This window comes from Monopterus albus, unplaced genomic scaffold (assembly GCF_001952655.1).
Source record: "Monopterus albus unplaced genomic scaffold, M_albus_1.0 scaffold30.1, whole genome shotgun sequence".
Lineage (NCBI taxonomy): Eukaryota > Metazoa > Chordata > Actinopteri > Synbranchiformes > Synbranchidae > Monopterus > Monopterus albus.
The window spans coordinates 1056040-1079759 of record NW_018127910.1 but is presented as its reverse complement, the minus strand read 5'-3'; the positions used below and the strand labels follow the sequence as shown (position 1 = coordinate 1079759).

Here is a 23720-nt window from a genome sequence, read left to right as displayed (position 1 = left end):
ATCATCTTATATAATACACATCAATCTTAAATGTTCCATTCTGTATAATGAGTACTTTTACTTTTGATACAGTATATTTTGATAGTAATACTTTTGTGCTTTTACTTAAGTAAATCTTGAATTGCAGGACTTTTACTTTGGACTTTTACACTGTGGTATTGCTACTTTTACTTGTGCACTGAGTACTTCTTCCACCGCTGTCTAAGTCAGCATTTGTTGCACCTTTGGCAACAACTGCAGCTTTGCTACCGTGTGGACACACAACCCCATACAACCGGACAGAGCTTTGCACATCTGGAAAACTGTTCAAGTTGTATGAGTGGACGGGCTTTTCTAAGCTTTGGCTTTGTGTGTAGAATCTCTAAATTGTTCCTTTCAAGACAAAAGACATTTTAGCTAACAACACTCTGTTTGTTGTGAATAAACTGAACTGGAGCCATAAATTAGTATTTTATGGATTTTACATATCATTTGTAATAATGAAAAATAACGCATTGGGGACACAGTGTAGTTAAAGGTTGTATGATAGGCCCAGTACTCTAAGCAGCCATTTAGTTTGCTTATACTTGGGACCGTGACTCAGGAGGTGGAGTAGGTCGTCCTTGATTCACAGGTTTGGCTGCCCACATGTCGAGGTGTCCTCGGGCAAGACACTAAACCCTAAGTTGCCTCCGGTGGCCTTGTAAGTGTGTAAATGAGTGAATCTGCAACTAGTGTAAAGTGCTTTGAATGCTACTTTAGAAAAGCGCTACATAAATATAAATCCATTTAACACCTATGCTTCAGCTTGCCACAAATTACATGCTTATTATAGGGAGAGCGATAATACTTGTTAGAAGACATCTCCCTTTATTTTAAATTTAATGACACCACTTTGAAAATTGTTCTTATCCAGGGTAACAATCATTTCACCTCTGTGGATTTCAAGCTTTACACTGAAATTAAGATGTTTATTTGACCTCCTAGAGATAAATAACAGTGGGAATGTACTGTATTTTCAGTTACAATAAAAATGATTCTCTATCAATTAACTGTTTGTGCTTTAACCACAAAGCCTTTTATTTTAAATAAGAAGATAAAAGAAGGCATTCAAACCAGGGGTGCTGCAGCATTGTGGACAATGACTGGATTTCCTGTAAAAGATAATGTCGACTGGTTGCCAGTTTCACCGGTGCTATAGTTTTTTTGTCCTTTTGTATAACCATGCATCAGTATAATATTTGCAGCATTGTGCTCTTGTTTCATTTAGTCTACTGATATTTTTAAAATTGACAACAAATTGTAGAAATTCTGAATGTACTGATAAATATGTGAGACCTCCATTAATACTGCATATTGGACAACAGCATCGAAGGTCCAGGTTTAATCCTTTTTTAATTGGAAGCTGATTAAATACACTAGAGCTTTGCTGATAATAAGCTTCAGGCATTACTGTTGTGTTCCTATTGTATGGATAAACTGACTTTGTGTAACAGGTGTTGCTCAAGTGCTGAACAGACTTGATGGGAAGCCATTTGATGATGCAGATCAGCGTCTCTTTGAGGTATTCAACTCATTTTATTATCTTTACTACATAAAGTACCCTGTGGGCAAACTGGAAACTGTTGTACCTAAGCTGCTGCTTTTTACTTTGTTCTTAGGCATTTGTCATCTTTTGTGGACTTGGCATCAACAATACTATCATGTATGACCAGGTGAAGAAGTCTTGGGCCAAGCAATCTGTGGCTTTGGATGTAAGAATACATCTCATTTGACTTCCTGTTTTGTATCGCACATTTTGAAGATTTTTTTTATCTCCTTAAATTTGCAAAAACATTGCTGAGTGTATTAGTGTTGACATCTGCCCTGCCTCCATCAGCTTCGGTTTCCCTTTGTCAAGCTTCTGTACTCCGGGTGTTTATGTTAGCTTTATGCCCTCCCTCAGATGAACTTCCTGTGCATCCTGTGTTTTTCTATTTCATTAGCTATAATGGTATCTTTATTTTCCTTTCCAGTCAGCATATGCTCTGTGCTGACACATTTACCCATACAGTATGTCACATGAAACAACAGATGCCGCATGGCTAATTCAAAGCCTCTTCTGACTTACTGTCTCTAAGGGGTCTTTGTTCTTGGCTCCTTTTTTAGTCTCATATTTCAACAGGAATGCACACATGAAAAAAAGTGCTGATCTCTTTGTAGATAACCTTCTCACAAAGGTTTTATTGAAAATTAATGAGAGGCAGTGAAAAGCAATCCCTCATCTGCTCTGCAGTATGTAGCCATTCAGCACTACATCCTTAGATTACAAAAGGGAGCTTTCAGGTGAATTATAGTAGTTAGCGCCGCTCTGTTTCATGATAGGAGAAGTGGAGAACAGAGAGAGAGAGAGAGCAGTTAGAGGAGAGACAGAATGAAATTATATGTAGATACACTGCCTCTGGCTGCACTGAATAAACATGAATGTTTATGATCAAATAAGCAACTGCAGGTCTTTGTGAAGCATTTCTCTCAGAAAATGAATGAAATGAACATGGTGATGGAATCAGAGCTGACGTTGCTGCTCTTACAGACTGTTCTAGAGGCGAGTGTTAACATTTTCATCTGGAACAGCCACTGAAATGCAGCCACAGTTGTGCTTTTCATAGAGCTCTACTGGTTATTTTAATGATTTGAAAATACCTTGAGGCACACTATGCCATTATTTTGCAGGTTCTGTCTTACCATGCCACTTGCTCCAAGACTGAAGTTGACAAATTCAAGGTAACGGATATCCATAGTTGTCATCATTATATTTGTCTTTGCAAACCTGTTTGTTTCTTTCGGCAGTTACAGTGGTGTGGGGATTTAGTTTTGTTTTTTAACTGTGAGCTCCACATAGATATTAAAGTCACAACTCAAGATGCTGCCTGTACTTAAAGCTGTATCATTTAACAGCAGTAACACTGACTGCGTAGCAAAACCTGGCATGTCTTATTCTTGTGCCACACACCCACATTGTTGTATAAAAAACACTGGGCCGCTGGGTGACATGTTCCTTCGTTACGCTCAATATGGGCTCACTAGAGCACCAAATGTGTGTTAAAGGAGTTCTTTACCACTAGTAGCACTGAGCAATGATTTTACTAGTGAGTCCCACTTTTGTTTATGTAAGCAAGCATTGATTTCTGCAATGCACAATTAAAAAGAAATAAATCCGGTAAATAAAGTTTTATGAGAAAAGAAATGCATTTGGTGGATGTTAGATCTGAGTTTGTCTTTGTGCCAAAAAGAAAACTTCACAGGACATCATGAATCCGCAACTGAAACTAGTCCTTAGTGACCTGGAATAGTCCAAAAGTGACAAAATAGGTAATTTGTCATTACTTTCAAAAAGTATCCGTGACATTTTCTGGTGAGGACTGTCTCATCTGGGTATGCACTTGGTGTAGATTGCAATTTATAATTATCAGGTTTGCTCTGATGGTGCAGATAATTGCCATAATATAGTTTCACTGTTCTCTTACTTCATTAGATGTTCTCCTTAAAGTCTTGGCTTTGTGTTCAGTTAAGACAGATAATGCCAGTATTAATTTAATCACCTTTATTTGGCCAAGTATGTTACACACACAAGGAATTTGTTTCTGGTACAGACCCGAAGCAGCCATCTGCAGCGCCAACTCACACCAATGGCTCTAACTATCAGGGGCAACTTGGGGGTTCAATGTCTTGGCCAAGGACACTTCAAATGTAGGCACCGTGATTCGAACTGCCAACCCTCCGGTTGGGAGATGACCATTCTACCCACTGAACCACAGTCACCCCAATGTTACGTTATGATTCTGTTAAACCCCCATCTGTTACAAGTATGAAGCAAGTCAACAGCAAAAGTAGATTTAAATTTCTCTGATGCCTAAAATGTAACTGTTGTGTACAGGAAGGCAGAATCTTGGAAATTTAGCTCATAATGCTGTTGTTTTGCTCATGAGCACTTTAATTAAGATATTTTTTCTAATTAGATATCAATATCCCATTACCTTTAATGGGAAATCCAAAGGCAACAGAACGAATTTATTGGCAGACTGTCTTCTACACTTCATTCTCTAGTTCTTCCAAAGAACTGCAGTGGTTTACTCCAATCAATAGACAACCATTCTCAATGCATTATTTATTAAGATGAAGAAATCCATTTATCTACATTTTTAATTGGCATAGAATTTCAGAAAAAGAAATATATGACCTATTTCCCTGCACTTTAATGTAAAAAGTAAGAACCCTGCTTTCCGGTTTATTGTTTGTGATCTTTCAGCCCCCTCACCCAGCCCTGCGTTCTGGTTCCTGCCTTTCCCGAACTTACTTTCATAACAGCTCCACATACACAGCCTGATGGAGTGCACTTGACTGGCATTCCACCATAGGGTGGTGGCAAACAAATCTGGCTGACATTTTCTTACCTGGGGCTATGAATTAACAGAGAGGAGAATACCTGTTGATCTGGCAGGCGAACGTTTGTGAGGGAAACATTGGTCTCTGGTGGCTGTTAGACAAGAGAAGAAGAAAAGAGACAGACAACACCGTAGTGAAACTCCAACACGGGCTTGTAAGAGAGCAGTGAGACGCAGGCACACTGCATGTTAAATAGCCAGAACTGACAAATCTACTAATTGTACTCATGAGAACACACTGAATGCCTCAGTATGAATATGGTTAGCTGGAATCATGTATGTGTTTTGTTTGAATAATCATGCAAAAAAGAAAATGTTGATCATTGCTGCTACACAGCTAGATTTGTCAATGAGCCCTGAAAGTAAACCACAGTGAAATTCTTTGATAAAACTCCCTTGTTAAGCTTAACCCTCTCCAAATAAATCCTCAGTCTTAATTAGCATGTCTCCATATTTCCATGTATCATCTGAAAAACAGCATCACCTGACCTCTCTGTCCCATTCTGCTTTCTAAACTCACGCTCTCTTCTCAATGTTTTCTCGCACCACGGTGGAACAGGCTGCTAACATCCCCCTGGTTTGCGAGCTGGGTATTGATAAACTGTCCTTTGATGATTTCTCTCTGGATGTTGATGCCATGATTACAGCCACTCTGAGAATGTTTATGGAGTTGGGTATGGTGCAAAAATTCAAGATAGACTATGAGGTAAGACTCTGAGTACTTGACCAAGTTTGCCCAGAACACTGTTTGTTTCGAATCTTCATGACAATTGCTGACCCATGTGCTTATCTCTCTCTCTCTCAGACACTGTGCAGATGGCTGCTGACTGTCAGAAAAAACTACAGAATGGTCCTTTACCACAACTGGAGACACGCCTTCAATGTTTGCCAGTGCATGTTTGCTATGCTGACGGTAAAGATCATGCTAACTGCTCCTTAAATCTGTTTCTGTCAGAGACACTTGTGTAAAGGAACTGACAATTTGTAGCGAACATTTATACATTACACTTAGTTTTGCTCCTTGAGGGAGCTCTCAAAAGCTACACTATGTTCATGTTGCAATCAGAGTTATTTCACTCAGAGATATTTTTCCACAGAAGTGTGAACAAACCAAACCAGATCTGGACCACTTCCACATGTGGTCCTAGATCCAATTCATATCCGATATTTGACCATGTGACCACTGTGAGAACATCTGTATCAGAATTCTTTTTTTTTTCTTTAACATCTCACTCCTCTGTGTATGTGCACATAGTATATGGCTGTTGTCATGATTCAGTGTCTGCCCCTCACATACCCGTGAAAAATAAACACGTAGCAAATGATGACAGTGATTTATGAAGAATGCTCTGATCAAGTCAAACCGAAGGAACATATCGTAACCAAGCAGAGAAAACTGTGCAATTTGACTGTCGTACATACGCAGCTCACATTTCAGTTAAATCGGCTCATATGTGGGCATTTAGGACCTCAGTGGTGTTCAAGTCAGAGGTGGCTATGTGTCACAAACATAAATGTGAACCATCAACACTCAAAGGTCAGATCTGACATAAAGATTGGACCTGAGCATGAAGGCTTGTGATTGTTGTCAAATAATCTGAGCTGCACCAAGTATTCTCCTCCCCTTAATGCAAATGCATGAGTATTAAATCATGTACAGTATTAAATCATAAATGATGTATACGTAATGTCTGAGTGCCCCCACCTCCTCACTATAAATATATATACTGTACAATACTTAAGTACAATTAGGGTTACCTGAGTATTTTTAATGCTACATTATATATTCTCATTATATATTCTTTTGCTCCCCTACATTTATCTGACAACTTAAGCTATTAGTTACATTTCAAAATTAAGATTTTACACAATAAACACTGACTAAGCCTATACAATATAATGAATTGTTATGGATTAAGCTGGTGGTTCCCATTCCTTTTGGCTACTTGGGGCCTATCGTCACATTTAGCAAGCTAGTTCTAATTTAAATGCCTCGGTTAGTTTTATTTAAATACCTGTTTAGGACTCTGAGAGCTTAAACTATCCTATATTTTTTAGATAGAAAGTCTGAAAGATAAATAAAAATCTGGGTCAGAATCCCCATATTTATTTTATGAACCTTTGCAAAGTGCCTAATGCTCAGGCTGGGGAATGCTGAATTATATAACGGTATATAAACAAGTTCCACCTTAATCAGCTCCAACAGCACTGATGAATCAGTACCAACAGCCTGTAGTTTATGATACTTTTACTTTTGATACTGTAAGTAGGATTTTGACTGAAATAATTTTACTTGGAGTATAACCAATGGAGTATTTTTTTAAATAGTTTTATACTCAAATAATATTAATACATGTTCTACCGCTGGAGATTGAAGTTGCAGAAAATGAATTTGGCATGAAGGTATACATGTACATGTACATGTTTGAAGTGTCAGGCTTTCAATTACTGTACCTGCACGAATATGATTGGACATTACTAGTCAGCTGTTAGGTAAGCAGTTGATCAATGATCCAATGCTAATCAGCCAGTCAGCTAATATAAAAGTAATGTTGATTGATGACCTCGTATTATTATAAGTAGATATTTCATGATATTGTACATTCGTTTCTGCTTGAGGTTTCAATGACCACTCGTATTACTAACTATACAAAGAGCCAGTTCTGTGCAGAAGCAACGTTTGTTTGAATAGAGACTCCAAGAGAATAACTTCATGCAGTTCCAGCAGGCCTTTACTTTATCAGGTCCTTGGGGCAACACTCTCTCTCTCTCTCTCTCTCTCTCTCTCTCTCTCTCTCACACACACACACACACACACACACACACACAGAGTGTAGTTCATTTAATCAAGTGCAGCAATAATGCATGGTGTCCCATCTGAATTGGTTATTTGCAGAGGGAAATAAAATAGTACTGTGCAAGCTGTTCTGGGCCCCTCTACTGTCCTGCCATGGGTTTTAATGAGTGGACCGAGGGCCGTGCTATCTTTGCCGCTATCCCCACAATGACCTGTAGTGACTCATTCAGTGCACGGACTCCAGAACCCATTCACCCAAGCCATAAATCTCCCTGTGTGACTGCGTCACTGCAGTCCCACTGGCATTTTAGGGAGATAGTGTTTTTTTTTAGGATGATGCTGCTGTTGGCGAATTTTCCATTTTTATTCAATGTGCTTCTCAGTTTCATATATATAAGGGAATAAGAGATGTGACTGCGCTGCTCATGGTTTGTGTATGTGTGTGTGTGCGCCTGAGCGTTTGTTTTCTCACTGACATCCTCTCCTCTGCACCAATCAGACGGCAGGCTTCCAGGAAACTCTGACAGAGGTGGAGATCTTAGCGCTCATCGTAGGTTGTGTGTGCCACGATTTGGACCACAGGGGCACCAACAACGCTTTTCAGGAAAAGTACGTTTTCCCACTTTCTTCTCTCTGCTGCTGCCATACACACATAAACACGCTCCCTCCTACACACTGTTTGCAGTAGTCACTCCCAGATCAGCAAGAGTCAAGTGGCAAGTTGTATAAGGCTTATATAAGGGTCTGCCTGACGAAGCGGCTGAAAACACCACTGCGTAGATCAGCAGGTGACATCACTATTAGATTAGGTTAGTATTATAAACTGGATCTGAAACCGACACTGAAACTAGGCGGAAGAAACATGTAATCATGAGATGAATTAAAATTGTAATTGGAAGACATTTATGCTAATCAAAACCAATCTTATGAATTAATTCTTGACCTTTTAGCAGGCCTTGTTGAATGTTAACTACACCACAAGATGGTGCTACCCAGTTTGCCCCAGTGAGCACCCATTTCACTGGTGCTGGCAGTCTCATCATATCAGCTGTCAAAAATAGTTGAGATTTTTGTTTGACATTTTCAGCTACATGCTTGGAATTTAGATGACTGTTGACTCGACAAGTGCAAAATTAGTTTAGGGTGAGAAAAGACAAGGAAGGTAATAAAGCTCTAGTTGCTCATAAGGCAGATTTTCACAATGAACACATATTTGTAACACAACTTCGGAGCCTTTAGTTTATTGGATATGGTAGTGTGTTTCCTCTTCATCACAGGGTGTGCTATAGCTGAGAATGTTTTGGGGGAAGAAATGCTTTTTGGTTCGGTTCTTGTATGCCAGTATAAGAGATTTTAAATAGGAGTTTTAATGACAGAGTGCAGACTGTATGTTTATATTTGAGGATGTTTATTTCTACAGCATAAGAATTATATCCTTTTGTACCCACTCCCTCAGTATAAGGCATGAGAAAATAATTGGACAAGTTAACACATACTTAAATAAATCCTATTTATTATTTGTGATCAGTGACACAGTGTTTGAAGTCTACCACAGACAGACGTGAGCAGACACGTTGTGTTTTCCCTGCTAATGTTGTACCCGTATTGCAGTCATCTCGATTGCTTCAGGGGTTGTTTGCCTTCTCTCTAAAAACACTTGGTCACATGTTGGACTGAGGTCGTTTACTGAGGTGGACAATCAAGAGCAAATGATCCGACACAAATTATATGTATTTATAAAGAGAGCAATGGATCCTGTAATGCTCACCCAGGGTGATGTGAACACACTCAGACAGGCTCTAAAGCGAAAAGTCAGCACTCCTACCTAATAGTTTCATTTCAAATCCAGTGAGCTGGAGCACAGACAGGATCGAATTACTGTCCTATTACCTTCTGAGCCCACTGTAATACTAAAACTAGAATAGGAATTACACAAAAACTGAACTTAAAACTACAATATGTAACTTAAGGGTAGCACTAGCATGAAACTCCAGATCAACCCACTCTGCTCTGCCCAACACTCCCAGCTCCACTATGCTCTACTACGATCTGCTTTGCTCTGCCATGCTCTCCACCACTCCTTGGATATTTGTCATTGTGAAATTTCAATACATGAGAATGCAACCAAACTTACTGATCAAGCAGAAATCATTTAAAATCTCTGATTGGTTAGAGAGATCAGTCCCACTTAAAAACCTTTAGAAGCTAATATCTCTGCACTGGTGCTGTTCAGAGAGTCTGGGTCACAGGAAGCTTTGACAGCACCTCTCCACATTAAGACGTGTGATATTTGAAATATTTGAAAAAAAAAAAGTTACATACCATAGCTTTAAACTAAACTTTTGAAATACACTAGTCTTAAAACTACTGTATTTTCATTTTATCTGTGAAGATGAAGTTAAAGCTAACTAAAGTAACTAAATAACTAAACTAAAATAAAAACTGAAGACAGTGCTGAAACATTATAGACACAAATGAAACGTTAAACCCCTGGCCCTCATGCCTCACCTTCAGTGCACCACGCTCAGTTCTCATCCATATTTTTTGTTAAATTAAATGATGATCACAGTCAGTGTTGAATAGCCACAGTTGAATTTTAGCTGCAGTTTAGGTTATGACTCTTTTTTTTATTGCTGAGCAACACAGTGCAGAGTGAACTGATGGGGACAGAGTGAACAGTAAATTTTGTTTCTCAGTATGTGGTGGATGCTGATTATGTTATTTCTTTCCCTGTTCCCCGTGTGTGTATATGTGTGTGCGTGTCAGGACGGGCTCAGCCCTCGCTCTGCTTTATGGGACCTCTGCTACACTGGAGCACCACCACTTCAACCATGCTGTTATGATCCTGCAGAGCGAGGTGCAGTGTGTTCTAATATCTGCTGCAATGCAGTTACCATGAAGGTTCTGCTAATGTCTGCCACTGCATGTTGTGTTTATGCCATACATTATGTATTAGGTGAATTCAAACACCTTTTACCAGTAAGTTCTGAATCTTTTCACACCCTTTCCCTTGTAGATGCTGCACATTTTTTAAGTTGTATACTCTAGCATGTCTTGTATTTAGATTATTTTACAACAGAGCTCGTTTATAATGACTCAATGACCAAAAAAACGAGACTGCAATTTACCAGTGCACATACAGTACTCAGTTGCCAGTTTATTAGGTACAGCCAGCTACAAGTAAAGCAGCCTAACATAACAACATTGTGAGAGGTGTTTCGATTCAGTACCCTGCCTTCATTGATACAAATACCGTAGTGGGGACAAAATCATAGAAGTGCCTCTCAGTCAACACAGTACAACTGAAATCCTCTGAAATTAACATACAGTTGAATCAATATTTTTGAAAAACACTTGGCAAATAGTGATCTCATCTAACTCTCAGCAACAAAGCAAATGGTGTGTTTTTCAAAATGTCAAATTATTCCTTTAAATATTGTAACATGCTTACAGTACGTTGTACTATTACAAGACACTTGACTGGATAAAATGGATACAGTTACATTACATTCTCTCTTTCCTTTCTAAACTGTAAATGAACCAAAATATTGACGCCCACATTACCTTAAAAACTTAAGATACTTTGTGCGCACTGAACCTGATGTGGTGCCTCAGTGTCTGCTGCAAGTAAACAAATAGCTCATGCTGCCATCAAATCAATGTAATTACAGAGGTGATAGATTTGGTGGTAATTGGCTGAGAGAGACGTTTTACCAAGCCGCTGGGTTTGCATGAAGTTGCAATTAAAGACAGTTTGGAGGAGCAGCTGACATGAGGCTTAGCAGGGTGCCGACAGATGTTTGCTTGGAATATCATCACGGTTGCTTTTGCTAGTGGGGATCATACATAAATGTACAACTAATTCAGGTAGAAGAGAAAGATCATTATCTAATACACTAGTCAAACAAGTAGGCAGTTAAATGTAAACTTTTAACTGTCAGCCCCTTTGTATTCCTCACATTTTCACATTACTCGCCTCCTTCTTTCATCCCAGTTTATGACAGAATGAGAAAGGTCTTGTGTGTTTCTGCTGACACTTGTTTCAGCATTTCACATGAGCTGATGAAGGAAATCACGGGTGCGCTGAGACAGTCCTTTAGACTTGAATACTCAGCGTGTAGAAGGAAAACGGTGGTCATCTAGTTTTAAAAGAGGTTTTTCTGTGGGGCACGTCGTCCTCTCGTTTCAGGCCTTTTCTGTGATCAGATCTACTGCCTCCATTTTCTCCACAGACAGACTCTCCATCTGTCAAACTATCCTCTAGACAGGGTGCCTAAGTGGTGAAGGAATGTATATTAAATGATGGTGAAAGGCCTGTTTTAATGATAGAGAGCCTCAAGTGAGCAATGTTGCTTGCTTATTAGGAGCTGCTGGGGAACTGTTTGCCTCACCCCTCCCACACACAGATACATTTAGTTTTATTATTGCATTTTTTTTTTTTTTTACCATTAACGGTTAATAGTCCAAATGGGCCTTTTTCAAAAAAGACTTTCTGACACGTTCACAGCCCACTCATCACTACCCCATGCATCATCAACACTCAATAGTTTACGCTACAGAGCGCAGTAAAGTGATTGTAATTTTCACATCTATTAATGTGACACATTGCATTGTGGGATTGCTGGCAGAAAATCGTGTACAGTACATGCCACAGACACTGCTTTTTTATTCCCTTGCAGGAATCTTTGAAAGCACTAGATGTGTTAATGTCCCAGCGCAGTGTTTGTTTGTTCTCTCCTGATCCTGAGGTTTCTTCCATTAAAGGGAGTTTTTTTCTCCCAACTGTCACTAAAGTCCTTGCTCAAGGGGGGTTTGTTGGGTTTTCCTCTATGTAAAGCACCTTGGGATGATTTTTGTTGTGATCTGGCGTTATATAAATAAAACAGAATTTAATTAGATTCATATTTGGAAGTTGAACTCTCAAAAAACAAAACAAAAAAAGGCAGGCAGTAAATATAGTGCATTAAACAGTAAATGGGGAGTGATTTTGGACACTGATACTGTGCACACTCGCTCACTGTCACAGTCATGGCTTACTGGCACACTTAAACAGAGCTATTGTTAAAGCATCAATATGTAACGTAGGGCAGCACTCGGCTATGCCCAGCACTCCCTTTCTCTCAGACTAAAACCAGAACTGCTCCTCTGATCTTGTGATGGCTCATCTTATTTAGCCAACAGCAAAGTTGCCTTTGACTAAAGGAGAAGTGAGTTGGCTTCAACAGCTTAATCTGATTTTGCAGCCAAGGAAAACTTCCGCTGAGACACAGAATGACAGAGTACGTGAATCACAGACTGCAGATGTGGCCAAGCAATTAAGGCTATAATTTACAATGTACAGCACATATGCAAAACCATTTAAAACCAATCAACACCATAAAACACAAATGGTTCTTTTGGAGACAAGGTACATTGTAACTCCTAGTGGAGAGACCCATTAGTCACAAATTTCTGTGTAAAGCAGACAGTTCGCAAGCCTGGGTGACAGGTGGATTATTGAATAATCATTTTAAAATAAAACCAAAAAATAATATTTTGAAGTAGAATATATATACATTAAGCAATCATCCAGTCATCATCATTTAGTCATAGCCGAGTGCTACCCTACGTTACAATCATTTTCTTTTAAAAAGGTTGTGGTGAGAAATGTACCCAAAACAAGAATGTTTTAAGGTTGAATAATGAAACAAGGCCCTAGAATAAAGAACAAACTCAGTAACAGGTAAATAAATAAATATTTCCCATGCTAAATGTAATCAGTAACTCGAACCAAAATATTGACGCCCACATTACCTTAAAAACTTAAGATACTTTGTGCGCACTGAACCTGATGTGGTGCCTCAGTGTCTGCTGCAAGTAAACAAATAGCTCATGCTGCCATCAAATCAATGTAATTACAGAGGTGATAGATTTGGTGGTAATTGGCTGAGAGAGACGTTTTACCAAGCCGCTGGGTTTGCATGAAGTTGCAATTAAAGACAGTTTGGAGGAGCAGCTGACATGAGGCTTAGCAGGGTGCCGACAGATGTTTGCTTGGAATATCATCACGGTTGCTTTTGCTAGTGGGGATCATACATAAATGTACAACTAATTCAGGTAGAAGAGAAAGATCATTATCTAATACACTAGTCAAACAAGTAGGCAGTTAAATGTAAACTTTTAACTGTCAGCCCCTTTGTATTCCTCACATTTTCACATTACTCGCCTCCTTCTTTCATCCCAGTTTATGACAGAATGAGAAAGGTCTTGTGTGTTTCTGCTGACACTTGTTTCAGCATTTCACATGAGCTGATGAAGGAAATCACGGGTGCGCTGAGACAGTCCTTTAGACTTGAATACTCAGCGTGTAGAAGGAAAACGGTGGTCATCTAGTTTTAAAAGAGGTTTTTCTGTGGGGCACGTCGTCCTCTCGTTTCAGGCCTTTTCTGTGATCAGATCTACTGCCTCCATTTTCTCCACAGACAGACTCTCCATCTGTCAAACTATCCTCTAGACAGGGTGCCTAAGTGGTGAAGGAATGTATATTAAATGATGGTGAAAGGCCTGTTTTAATGATAGAGAGCCTCAAGTGAGCAATGTTGCTTGCTTATTAGGAGCTGCTGGGGAACTGTTTGCCTCACCCCTCCCACACACCGATACATTTAGTTTTATTATTGCATTTTTTTTTTTTTTTACCATTAACGGTTAATAGTCCAAATGGGCCTTTTTCAAAAAAGACTTTCTGACACGTTCACAGCCCACTCATCACTACCCCATGCATCATCAACACTCAATAGTTTACGCTACAGAGCGCAGTAAAGTGATTGTAATTTTCACATCTATTAATGTGACACATTGCATTGTGGGATTGCTGGCAGAAAATCGTGTACAGTACATGCCACAGACACTGCTTTTTTATTCCCTTGCAGGAATCTTTGAAAGCACTAGATGTGTTAATGTCCCAGCGCAGTGTTTGTTTGTTCTCTCCTGATCCTGAGGTTTCTTCCATTAAAGGGAGTTTTTTTCTCCCAACTGTCACTAAAGTCCTTGCTCAAGGGGGTTTGTTGGGTTTTCCTCTATGTAAAGCACCTTGGGATGATTTTTGTTGTGATCTGGCGTTATATAAATAAAACAGAATTTAATTAGATTCATATTTGGAAGTTGAACTCTCAAAAAACAAAACAAAAAAAGGCAGGCAGTAAATATAGTGCATTAAACAGTAAATGGGGAGTGATTTTGGACACTGATACTGTGCACACTCGCTCACTGTCACAGTCATGGCTTACTGGCACACTTAAACAGAGCTATTGTTAAAGCATCAATATGTAACGTAGGGCAGCACTCGGCTATGCCCAGCACTCCCTTTCTCTCAGACTAAAACCAGAACTGCTCCTCTGATCTTGTGATGGCTCATCTTATTTAGCCAACAGCAAAGTTGCCTTTGACTAAAGGAGAAGTGAGTTGGCTTCAACAGCTTAATCTGATTTTGCAGCCAAGGAAAACTTCCGCTGAGACACAGAATGACAGAGTACGTGAATCACAGACTGCAGATGTGGCCAAGCAATTAAGGCTATAATTTACAATGTACAGCACATATGCAAAACCATTTAAAAACAATCAACACCATAAAACACAAATGGTTCTTTTGGAGACAAGGTACATTGTAACTCCTAGTGGAGAGACCCATTAGTCACAAATTTCTGTGTAAAGCAGACAGTTCGCAAGCCTGGGTGACAGGTGGATTATTGAATAATCATTTTAAAATAAAACCAAAAAATAATATTTTGAAGTAGAATATATATACATTAAGCAATCATCCAGTCATCATCATTTAGTCATAGCCGACTGCTACCCTACGTTACAATCATTTTCTTTTAAAAAGGTTGTGGTGAGAAATGTACCCAAAACAAGAATGTTTTAAGGTTGAATAATGAAACAAGGCCCTAGAATAAAGAACAAACTCAGTAACAGGTAAATAAATAAATATTTCCCATGCTAAATGTAATCAGTAACTCATCCAGAGGCTGTAGCCTATTATTTCAAGCTCTTTGTGTGCTGCTAAAAAAGTCACCTATCTTCAGAAATAATGTTATCTCTGTATGTGTCTCCACAGGGTCACAATATCTTCTCTAACCTGTCGTCCACGGAGTACAGCAACCTCATGCAGCTGCTGAAACAGTCCATTCTGGCCACAGACCTCACACTGTACTTCGAGTATGTTCTGCTAAACAAACCACTTATTAAACTGTTTAATCTCCTGTTAGTGAGATGTCTACAGAGCCTGTGTGGCTATTTCACAATAAAACACACTAACTGTTATTCAGCCTGTCTGGGGACACCCTTTACAGTGGGTTTGTAGTCTTCTTTTAGGTAATACTGCCCCCTTGTGGATTTTATGTTACTTAGGCCTGTTATTTTCAACTGCATATGCTGTTTCCCTATAGGAACAGAAACATCTTCTTTGAGCTGGTCAGCAAAGGAGAGTACAACTGGAATGTGAAGGCTCATAGGGATATGTGCAGGTAATGTCCTGCACATGACAAACAGCATCTTCATCTCCTTATGATTTTTTGTGCTAAGTACCAGATAAAGTAAATCTGTTTGTCTGACCTCCTCTCAGATCCATGATGATGACAGCATGTGATCTTGGTGCTGTCACTAAACCATGGGAGATATCACGCAAGGCAAGAAATAACAGAATAAACTCACTCTTTTTATAAAATAAGAAAGAAGCCCACTGAAGTTGACGTGCTCCTCTAGATCTGAAATTAGTTCATTAATCTATATAGTCAACTGATTGCAAACTATTTTAATAATTAGTTAAAGAATACCAAACATTCCTAAGCTCAAGACTCTTATCTGTGTGATTTTGCTGCTTTTCTGTGTCTAGTGTGATTAGAAACTAAATATTTATGGCTGTGGACTAGTGAATTGGTATCACCACCCTGGGCTTTAGAAAATTGTGACAGGGATATTCCACAACTTACAGCCCAAAGCCCTATAGCTGATTCACTGAAAACAGCTGCCAGATTATTCAGTAATGAAAATAACTGCTAGTTGTGTTTTCAGGTGGCAGAGCTGGTGACCAGCGAGTTCTTCGAGCAGGGCGACAGAGAGAGATCAGAACTGAAGCTCACACCCTCAGTGAGTACATTGAACCCTTTCTGCTTTTGTGCTTTTTGCAGTGTGTTTCACCTTCATTACCTCCACGAGCTGATGATGCAGAAGATATATTGTCTCAGCAGTTTCAAACACACTGACTGCGTAGGAAACGTGAGAGCTTGTGTCTTGGTGTGTGAGAAAAGTGTACTGTCAGCTTGACTGCTCTGCCGCCTCATAGCTGTGCCAAGAGCGAACTGGGGACTGTGTAACAATGATTGTTGCAAAAAACAAAAAGCCTGCACAGGACTCAAAGCAAATACTGACCTTTCTATTCATTCAGCTTTAAACACAGGAGGCCTGTTGGTGTACTGGAGCTCTACAGATCTAGATAATTATCTTTGGATTTCTTGTGGTGTAAAAATAGCATCATAATAATAGCAGCGATGTACTTTAATGAAGATGCTTGTCTTAATTCACAACATATTAAAACCTTCCTCACAGAAAAGCACAGTCTGCTTGATTGAAGAGTTTTGATGGTTGAATTGGGCGGCAACTTCTTCAAGGGGAAAACAACCCAACAGCTTTCCGCGTGCAATTAATGGCCGTTGGCTAATCCAGCCCGGCCACATTGCCTACTCTGTGAAATAACTAATGCAGTAGCCTCAGGCCTGCCACTTGTGTCAAACCTTTTCTGCTCCATGTGTGGGTGTTGGAAATTAAATATTAACTTCTAAGTCGTAGCGCAGTAACTATCTCTGAAGCACAGCCTCAGTGGAGCCTCTTAAGCTCAGGCTGCACCAGAATACGGAAGAACAGAACATATAGCTGAAATAAACTCAGCTGTCTTGAGAGCTGAGGGAGAACTTTCTTTACCCAAAGCAGTAGCAGCAGCGGTACTTTAGGCAACAAGCCTGACTTGTAGCCTTACAGTAAGTACAGTCATATTTCTCCTTGGTTTCTCCATTGCAAGCACAAAATTTGAAGTAAGAATAAATTCAAACTTCTGTGTTTCAGGCCATCTTTGATCGAAACAGGAAGGATGAGTTACCAGGGCTTCAGATGGAGTGGATTGATGGAATTTGTGCGCCACTGTATGAGGTAATGCTCGAAGCTTAACCGCTCTCTGGCCTTCACTCTGTCGTGCTTGTGGCACATCTGCCTCTGATGTCAGCAGCTGCCATCCTTCCTCGCTATTGTCCCCCAGCTGACGCCAGCAGTGAAACTGTCATCAACAACTATTCAGCTTTCTTTGACTCATCACTGAAAAAGAAAAATGCTTTATTGAAAGTGCTGAAACAGGCTCAAGGTCCCATCCTGTTCTTTTGAGAGTAGCACAGTGAGTGTGTGCTTTCTGACTGCGAGAGAGCTCTGAGGAAGTGAAGTGTGTGAACAGAGATGTGATGTTAGTTGGGTTAAATCCCCTCAGTAAGACAGTGTACTTAGGGCTTTGCTGGAATGAAATTAGGGCTGACTCTTGGCTGCACACTGCACAACAGTAGACTGGATCTATTGTAGGATCCTGGCTGAGCAAATATTGGGTCAAAGATAGAGCTAGTGGTTATCTTTCAGCAAATTAATGGAAATCTATACAGTGTCCTTGTTGGTATAGTAATGTGAGTGTGCATGTTTCCAAATGACGCCAAGACTCAACTGCCCCTCCCATTGCCAGCAGCAGTGGCCGTGTGGGAGGAAGAAGGCGACTGACTTACTGAGGAGATCAGGTCTGGTAAGAGCTGAGGCGTTGAAGGCAAATTCATTAAAGTCAAACGGAAGAGAAACTGAAAGGAGTCGTGGATAAAACGGTTCATTCATTATTACAGCACTGGGTGATTTTCTCTGTTTTTCTACCGTTAAACTACACACGAAGACCTTGTTCCTTCTGACTGCCATATTAAAAACATTACTCTAAGTCATCATGAGTGGAAAACAAACAATAGATCATCCTCACTTTCATTAAATTATTCCAGAATCAGAATCAAAAGTTGGAGCAGTCTACTCTGTGTCAGGCTGTGGTTTCACTGTTGTTACTGTGTGTGTAGAGCAGATAAAAAGCATCACAGTGGTGTGTGTTGTCTGCGTGGTGGTGCTTTGTCTCCCCACTGTCTCACGTAAAAAAGCTGTTTGGAAAATGCAGATATGGAGCTCATGATCACGCCGCTGCCAATTAAACTTGCAAAGAGTAGAACAGAGAAGTTCAGGCGGCGGGGTTTTTGTCCGTGGGTGTAAGAGATCTCATCCTTGATCTCGCTGATCTTCTCCTGGTGGTGGCTCACTGCTTTACAGAACATTAATCCCACATTATATAAGCTTCCATCTTTATACAACAGCCTCTCTCTCCCTTCTTCTCAGTCTACCTCAGTGGAATAATGATGCTGCATAAACCAGTGACAGAGTCCCACAGAGGTTTTATTCTGTAGAGAAAGAGGGAGATTGTTCTCTAGAAAATCTTCTTCTTTTAACACGGAGACAAGGCACATCCATGACGATTTAGATGATCAGTGCTCTTGGTTTTTGTAGTTGGAAATTACAGCTGTGTGTGGGCTTCAAATCTTGAACAACCTTTTTTTTTTTTATAACGTTCATTCACGCAAGGGTCGGAACTAACCGTGGTTTTGGTTCCTTAAAACTACGTTCATTAGTGTATTTGTTGATGGTGCTGCTGGTGATTGAGGACGGTGTATAAACACATTCACCACCACCTTTAACTATGACCTCAATAATAAGCATATAATTCAATTTATATATTTATGACAATTTCACCAAAAACTGAAACATTTTGAGCTTCAGAAACACAGATGTTAAGTCAGAAGTGTTGCATTAAATTGCATATAACTGTACAAGCGTAACTAATAAAGAGGCTGGTGAGGGTACAGAGCTGTGTTTGCACCAGAAAGTCCGTGGCACTTTTTATTCCCAGGAGCTAAAGTTCAAGTCCTCCCCACTGTCTCCAAGTGCTTGCTCAAGCGAGATTTGTTGGGTTTATCCTCTATAATAATAGTAATAATAATAAGGTGTAGACCTTTGCAAAGTGTCCTGAGGCGACTTTTGTTGTGATTTGGTGCTATACAAATAAAATTGAATTAAACTGAACTGAAAAACTGTCCCTGGGGTAAAAGACCCTCAAACGCATTTCGATGTGCATTTCAAAGCAGGGCCGAAGCCAAGAGGAGGTTAAACAAACTAACATGCTGACATAGATGCACAATGGTTGGCAGAGGAGTTGTAAGAATGCCGCATGTTAAATGCTCGCTATGGTTAACACATTCCAGTGGTGGAGGACAGACTGCAGGCAGACCTGAAATTAGCGCTTTTCTGCAAGTTTATGCTGATTTAACAGGTGCATGTTTTTGTCGCTGAGGTTTTACTGCACGTACAGTAACAGGCAGAGGGATTGTTAACTCCGAGTAACAAAAACAAGAGCGGTCTGACTCCACAAATGTGCACTGACTTTATATCAAACAATGGAAATAGAAATCTATATTGTGCTTTAATGTTGCTGGCTAACACGGGCGAACAGTTTCCTAACTAGTAGCACAGTATGAATAATTAAGTCACATATTAGTAGCTACATATTATGAATTCCTTTTGAACAAAAGTGGGCAGACGCCTGTGTTTTTTTTTTTTTTTTTAAATAAAGTTCTTCTGATAACAGAACTTGGCACCATGATAGAGCTTTGCTTTGCGATCACCTACACAAGAGTTTTAATTGTTCATATGAATTTGTGAATACACCCCCTGAATACAAATGCACCTCAAGTTATCCACCTGCATTTAAAGTTCAGTTAATTGGCAGCTGCGGTTGGCTGTGTTTTTCCCCAAGCGTTTCAACTCTTTCATGCGTACAATACGCGGCCCCAGTGTAGGTGTACAGTACTTAAAGACCTATTTATTCAGCTCATTTTTACAATGGCTATACCCCCTTGGTTTTTTGCATATGTGTTTGAATAAAGGCGAGATTTCATTTATTATGCATGTGGAGCCCATGCCCACATTTCCATATGAAACTAATTACACAGAATTTCCTGGAAATCCAATAGACACGGAAGACAATGTTAGTGGAACAAAGGGAACAAAATCTTCTGTCTTTTGTAATTTATGAAAATGGTGGATGACAGCTTCGACACAGAAAAATGACAGCTAATCTCAGTCATACTGTAGATGTGCCTCTAATCTTTAAAGAGCAGGCATTTATTGGTCTGCAGCCATTGAATGACTGAATGGTGCTGTTGTAGTCAGGGGTATTGTTTCATTTCTTTTGCCCATTTAGTGCATTTGATGAATAGTGTACAGCTTTTCTAGCTCCAGTTTGTGCCTCTCATGTAATACCATTACATTCAAGTCACAGAGCTAAGCAGAAAGCATCAGATTAAAATAATAATAATAAAAAAAAATCAATAATGGCAGTCTTTGAAAAACTTAAGAGTAGTTGTAAAATAACACAGCACTGTTCTTTGCTAGTTTTCCCAGAACACTCAATTGCTTCCAAACATCTGGATCAAAAAATATTTGAGTTTGTTGCAAAATGAAATTTTTTAACCCTCTTCTCCAGTTGTAACTGTTTCCGATGTAGCTGAAAATGGTCCTCTTTGTAAAACACCAGCATAATATGAAGAAATTGTCTATGAAAATTAAAAATACTGGAAAGAAACAACATATAGCGTTATAACTCAGCGACATTTTCAACGTGGTTCACATTCTACAAAATCAGCAATATGTCATATGGATTATGAAAAACTGTTTCAACCAGGAAAACAGGCTAAAAGTCTTATATTGTGCACCAGACAGAATATTTTTCATCAAGATGAACAGTCAGGTCATTTTGTTGGGCCACCATTTTTGTTATGAAATATAACTAACAAATTGCTATCAAACTCTGTTCATTCACTGTCCACAAAAGATGCCCCATACTGACTTTGGTGATCCCAAACGTTTACCTTACCTTTACAGTAACTTTACCCTAAGCCTTAAAATTTCACTTTGTCCAGTTTGGTTCACAGCTAAATGCTTATTATCCTCAACTGTACTTTTGTGTGCACTGTGCGTTAGCAAACGCTGACATAAACAAACCTGTTAAACATCATCATGTTAGCATTTAGCTCACTGTACTAAATGCACTGCTGTGCTGTCTAAATACAGCTTCACAGAGCCTCTAGCATGGCTGGACACTCAGTCTGACTGTAATGCAACTGTAATACAGGAGTGGCAGTAACTGCGCTACTGGTTTTCATGCTGATGCTGTTTTTTGGTCTTTACATTTCATGTGTATTTACTATTCTCATCTGTCTGTCTCCCCCTCTTCCTCTCTCTCTAGACTCTGGTCAAGTTGAATCCCAAACTTCAACCAGTGCTTGACATGATCAAAGCTAATAGGGTCAAATGGGAGGAACTGAACAAGAAGAGGCAAAGTATTTCTGCACCCATGAGCCCCCACGGTGGCGACAGCACAGAAACCAGCGGGTGCACTGTGGCCAAAGCTGGCAGCACACCCTACTGTAGTGACAATGCTGATGGTTCGCCATCCAAACCTGTTAGTTAGCTACTGTTGTCATTTTTGAGCTGATCTCTGGCTTTTTTCCCCTCTTAAAATACAGCCTGCAACAGAGGCAGTGAAGTGCATGCAGAGGTTCTTGGGCTCTGCTCCTCTTTGCTTTTGCCACTAGAGACTTGAGACCTTGACTTAGACCTGAGTAAAGCACTATCATAGTGGTTTTTCTGCTCCCTTCAATCTTCCTGTGCTGAAGGCTGACAGAGCTGAGTTTGGCAAGCGTGTTGAAACAGCTACAAATCAGCTGACGGCATCGTGTCTGAAAGGAAACTCAAACCACTGTGTCAACATGTCAATCTGTCAGCTGACAGCAACTACTATGGGCATTGCACAGTTTTTAGGCACAACGTGTGGAAAATATCAGAGAGGAAGGTTTGTCACCGCTGAGGGTTGTTTTACTCTCAGTTCCTACTTGCAGTTTGTCTGGGGTAACAGATGTTTCTTGTAAATTTGTACATATGCTATTGAGGTTGAAAACTATGTTATTTAAGTGCTGTGTAAAAAACTGTAAGCTCTGGATTATAATGTGGCTGAAGTATGAAAGGGTGTAGGAACAGCACGACCTGTGACAGTATAATGCAAAATGAGTGCTATGCTCCCTCCCTTCCTGTGCCTTGTTTTAGGATCCCAATGAAAATGCATGGCGTCCTCACTGAGATTCGTAGATAGTATATAAATCCATGTTGAACGTGTTTGGCCAAAATTTGTAAACCCAATGACTATAGTTTTCTTGATCTGATGTTAGCCACAAATCATTAACCTTTATAGATGCAGATATGGAACTCTATTTTGCCCAGTTTTATAAATGGAGGGTCTCACACACAGAATGTGCCTTGAAGTTGTTTGATCACATTATTCCAGCAGAAAAGTCCTTTTGTCAACTGATTTTACAATGAGAACTCAAGCATAAAGCAACATAGCATAAACTTACAAAACTACATTAAAAGGAACAGCTGAAAATTTTCATACACACTTGTGCGCTGTCTGGTGGTGGGTTAGATAAGAAGATCAATATCACTCTCCTGACTGTCCAATAAATATGAAACTGCAGCCAGCCGCCAGTTAGCTTAGCATAGAGACTATAAATAAGGGGAAAGAGCTGACCTGGTTCTATGCAAAGGAAATAAAACATGCCTACCAGTGGCTTTAAATCTTATTTGCTAATACTTTATCTTCTTTTAATACATAATTTTGCAGACAACAATTCACCATATTACAAGGGCTACATGTCAGATCTTTTGTCTAGAACCAGCCACTTCTTGCAGTCTCTGCTGCCAAGAAATACAGTAGTCCAACATACAAACCCACATAAAACAAACTGTAGAGCTTTCGTACTCACACCAAAATGTAATTAACACAATATGCCCAGTATGTCTGCAGACAGTGGCAGAAGTACTCTGATCCCTTACTTAAGTAAAGGTAGCAATTCAACTGTGTAAAAATACTCTGTTACAAGTAAAAGTCCTGCCTTCATATTGTTACTTAAGTAAAAGTACAAAATTAAATGGCATATTTAATAATGTATATTATTGGATTATATTTGTTGACACATTATTGTGTTCATACACTTTAATGTTGCTGGTGAAAGGGAAGCCAATTTTAACTAGGCTAATAATTCAAATTACTGCTGGGTAGCTCATCAATTTTAATTTGGCTCTGAAAAATAATTAAAGTTATAAAATAAATGTATTGGAGTAAAAAGTACAATACTTGGCTCTAAAATGTAGTGAAGTCCAAGTATGAAGTATCACAAAATATGAAAGTGCACATACCTTATAACTGTTCTTAGGTTCAGTACTTCATAAATGTACTTAGTTACTTTCCGCCACCATCCACAGACACAGACACTGCACTCTCCATGACTGGACAGTGTGACAGCCAAAGTTACAAAAAC

General features: G+C 39.5%; 2 protein-coding genes across 4 annotated transcripts in view; one reads left to right on the top strand and one right to left on the bottom strand.

Annotated features, from left to right (window-relative positions):
• The window catches only part of pde11a (phosphodiesterase 11a), a 40736-nt gene extending 17452 nt beyond the window's left edge, over positions 1–23284 (top strand). For both annotated transcript variants that reach the window (XM_020596465.1, XM_020596464.1), the window contains exons 8-20: positions 1476–1543; positions 1641–1733; positions 2692–2742; positions 4963–5109; positions 5209–5316; positions 7700–7809; positions 9967–10057; positions 15293–15393; positions 15624–15701; positions 15800–15863; positions 16249–16323; positions 17296–17379; positions 21593–23284. In XM_020596465.1, coding sequence (XP_020452121.1) covers positions 1476–1543; positions 1641–1733; positions 2692–2742; positions 4963–5109; positions 5209–5316; positions 7700–7809; positions 9967–10057; positions 15293–15393; positions 15624–15701; positions 15800–15863; positions 16249–16323; positions 17296–17379; positions 21593–21817 — 1295 coding nt within the window. In that variant the 3' untranslated portion in view covers positions 21818–23284. The remainder of the gene's footprint in view (positions 1–1475; positions 1544–1640; positions 1734–2691; positions 2743–4962; positions 5110–5208; positions 5317–7699; positions 7810–9966; positions 10058–15292; positions 15394–15623; positions 15702–15799; positions 15864–16248; positions 16324–17295; positions 17380–21592) is intronic.
• Positions 1–23720, bottom strand: part of osbpl6 (oxysterol binding protein-like 6) — an 81905-nt gene that overhangs the window by 55947 nt on the left and 2238 nt on the right. Inside the window, exon 2 of one of the 2 annotated variants that reach the window (XM_020596470.1) lies at positions 4445–4495. The exons of the other annotated variant lie outside the window; for it this stretch is intronic. The gene's annotated coding sequence lies outside the window, so the exon portion shown is untranslated. The remainder of the gene's footprint in view (positions 1–4444; positions 4496–23720) is intronic. 2 annotated transcript variants of the gene reach the window in all.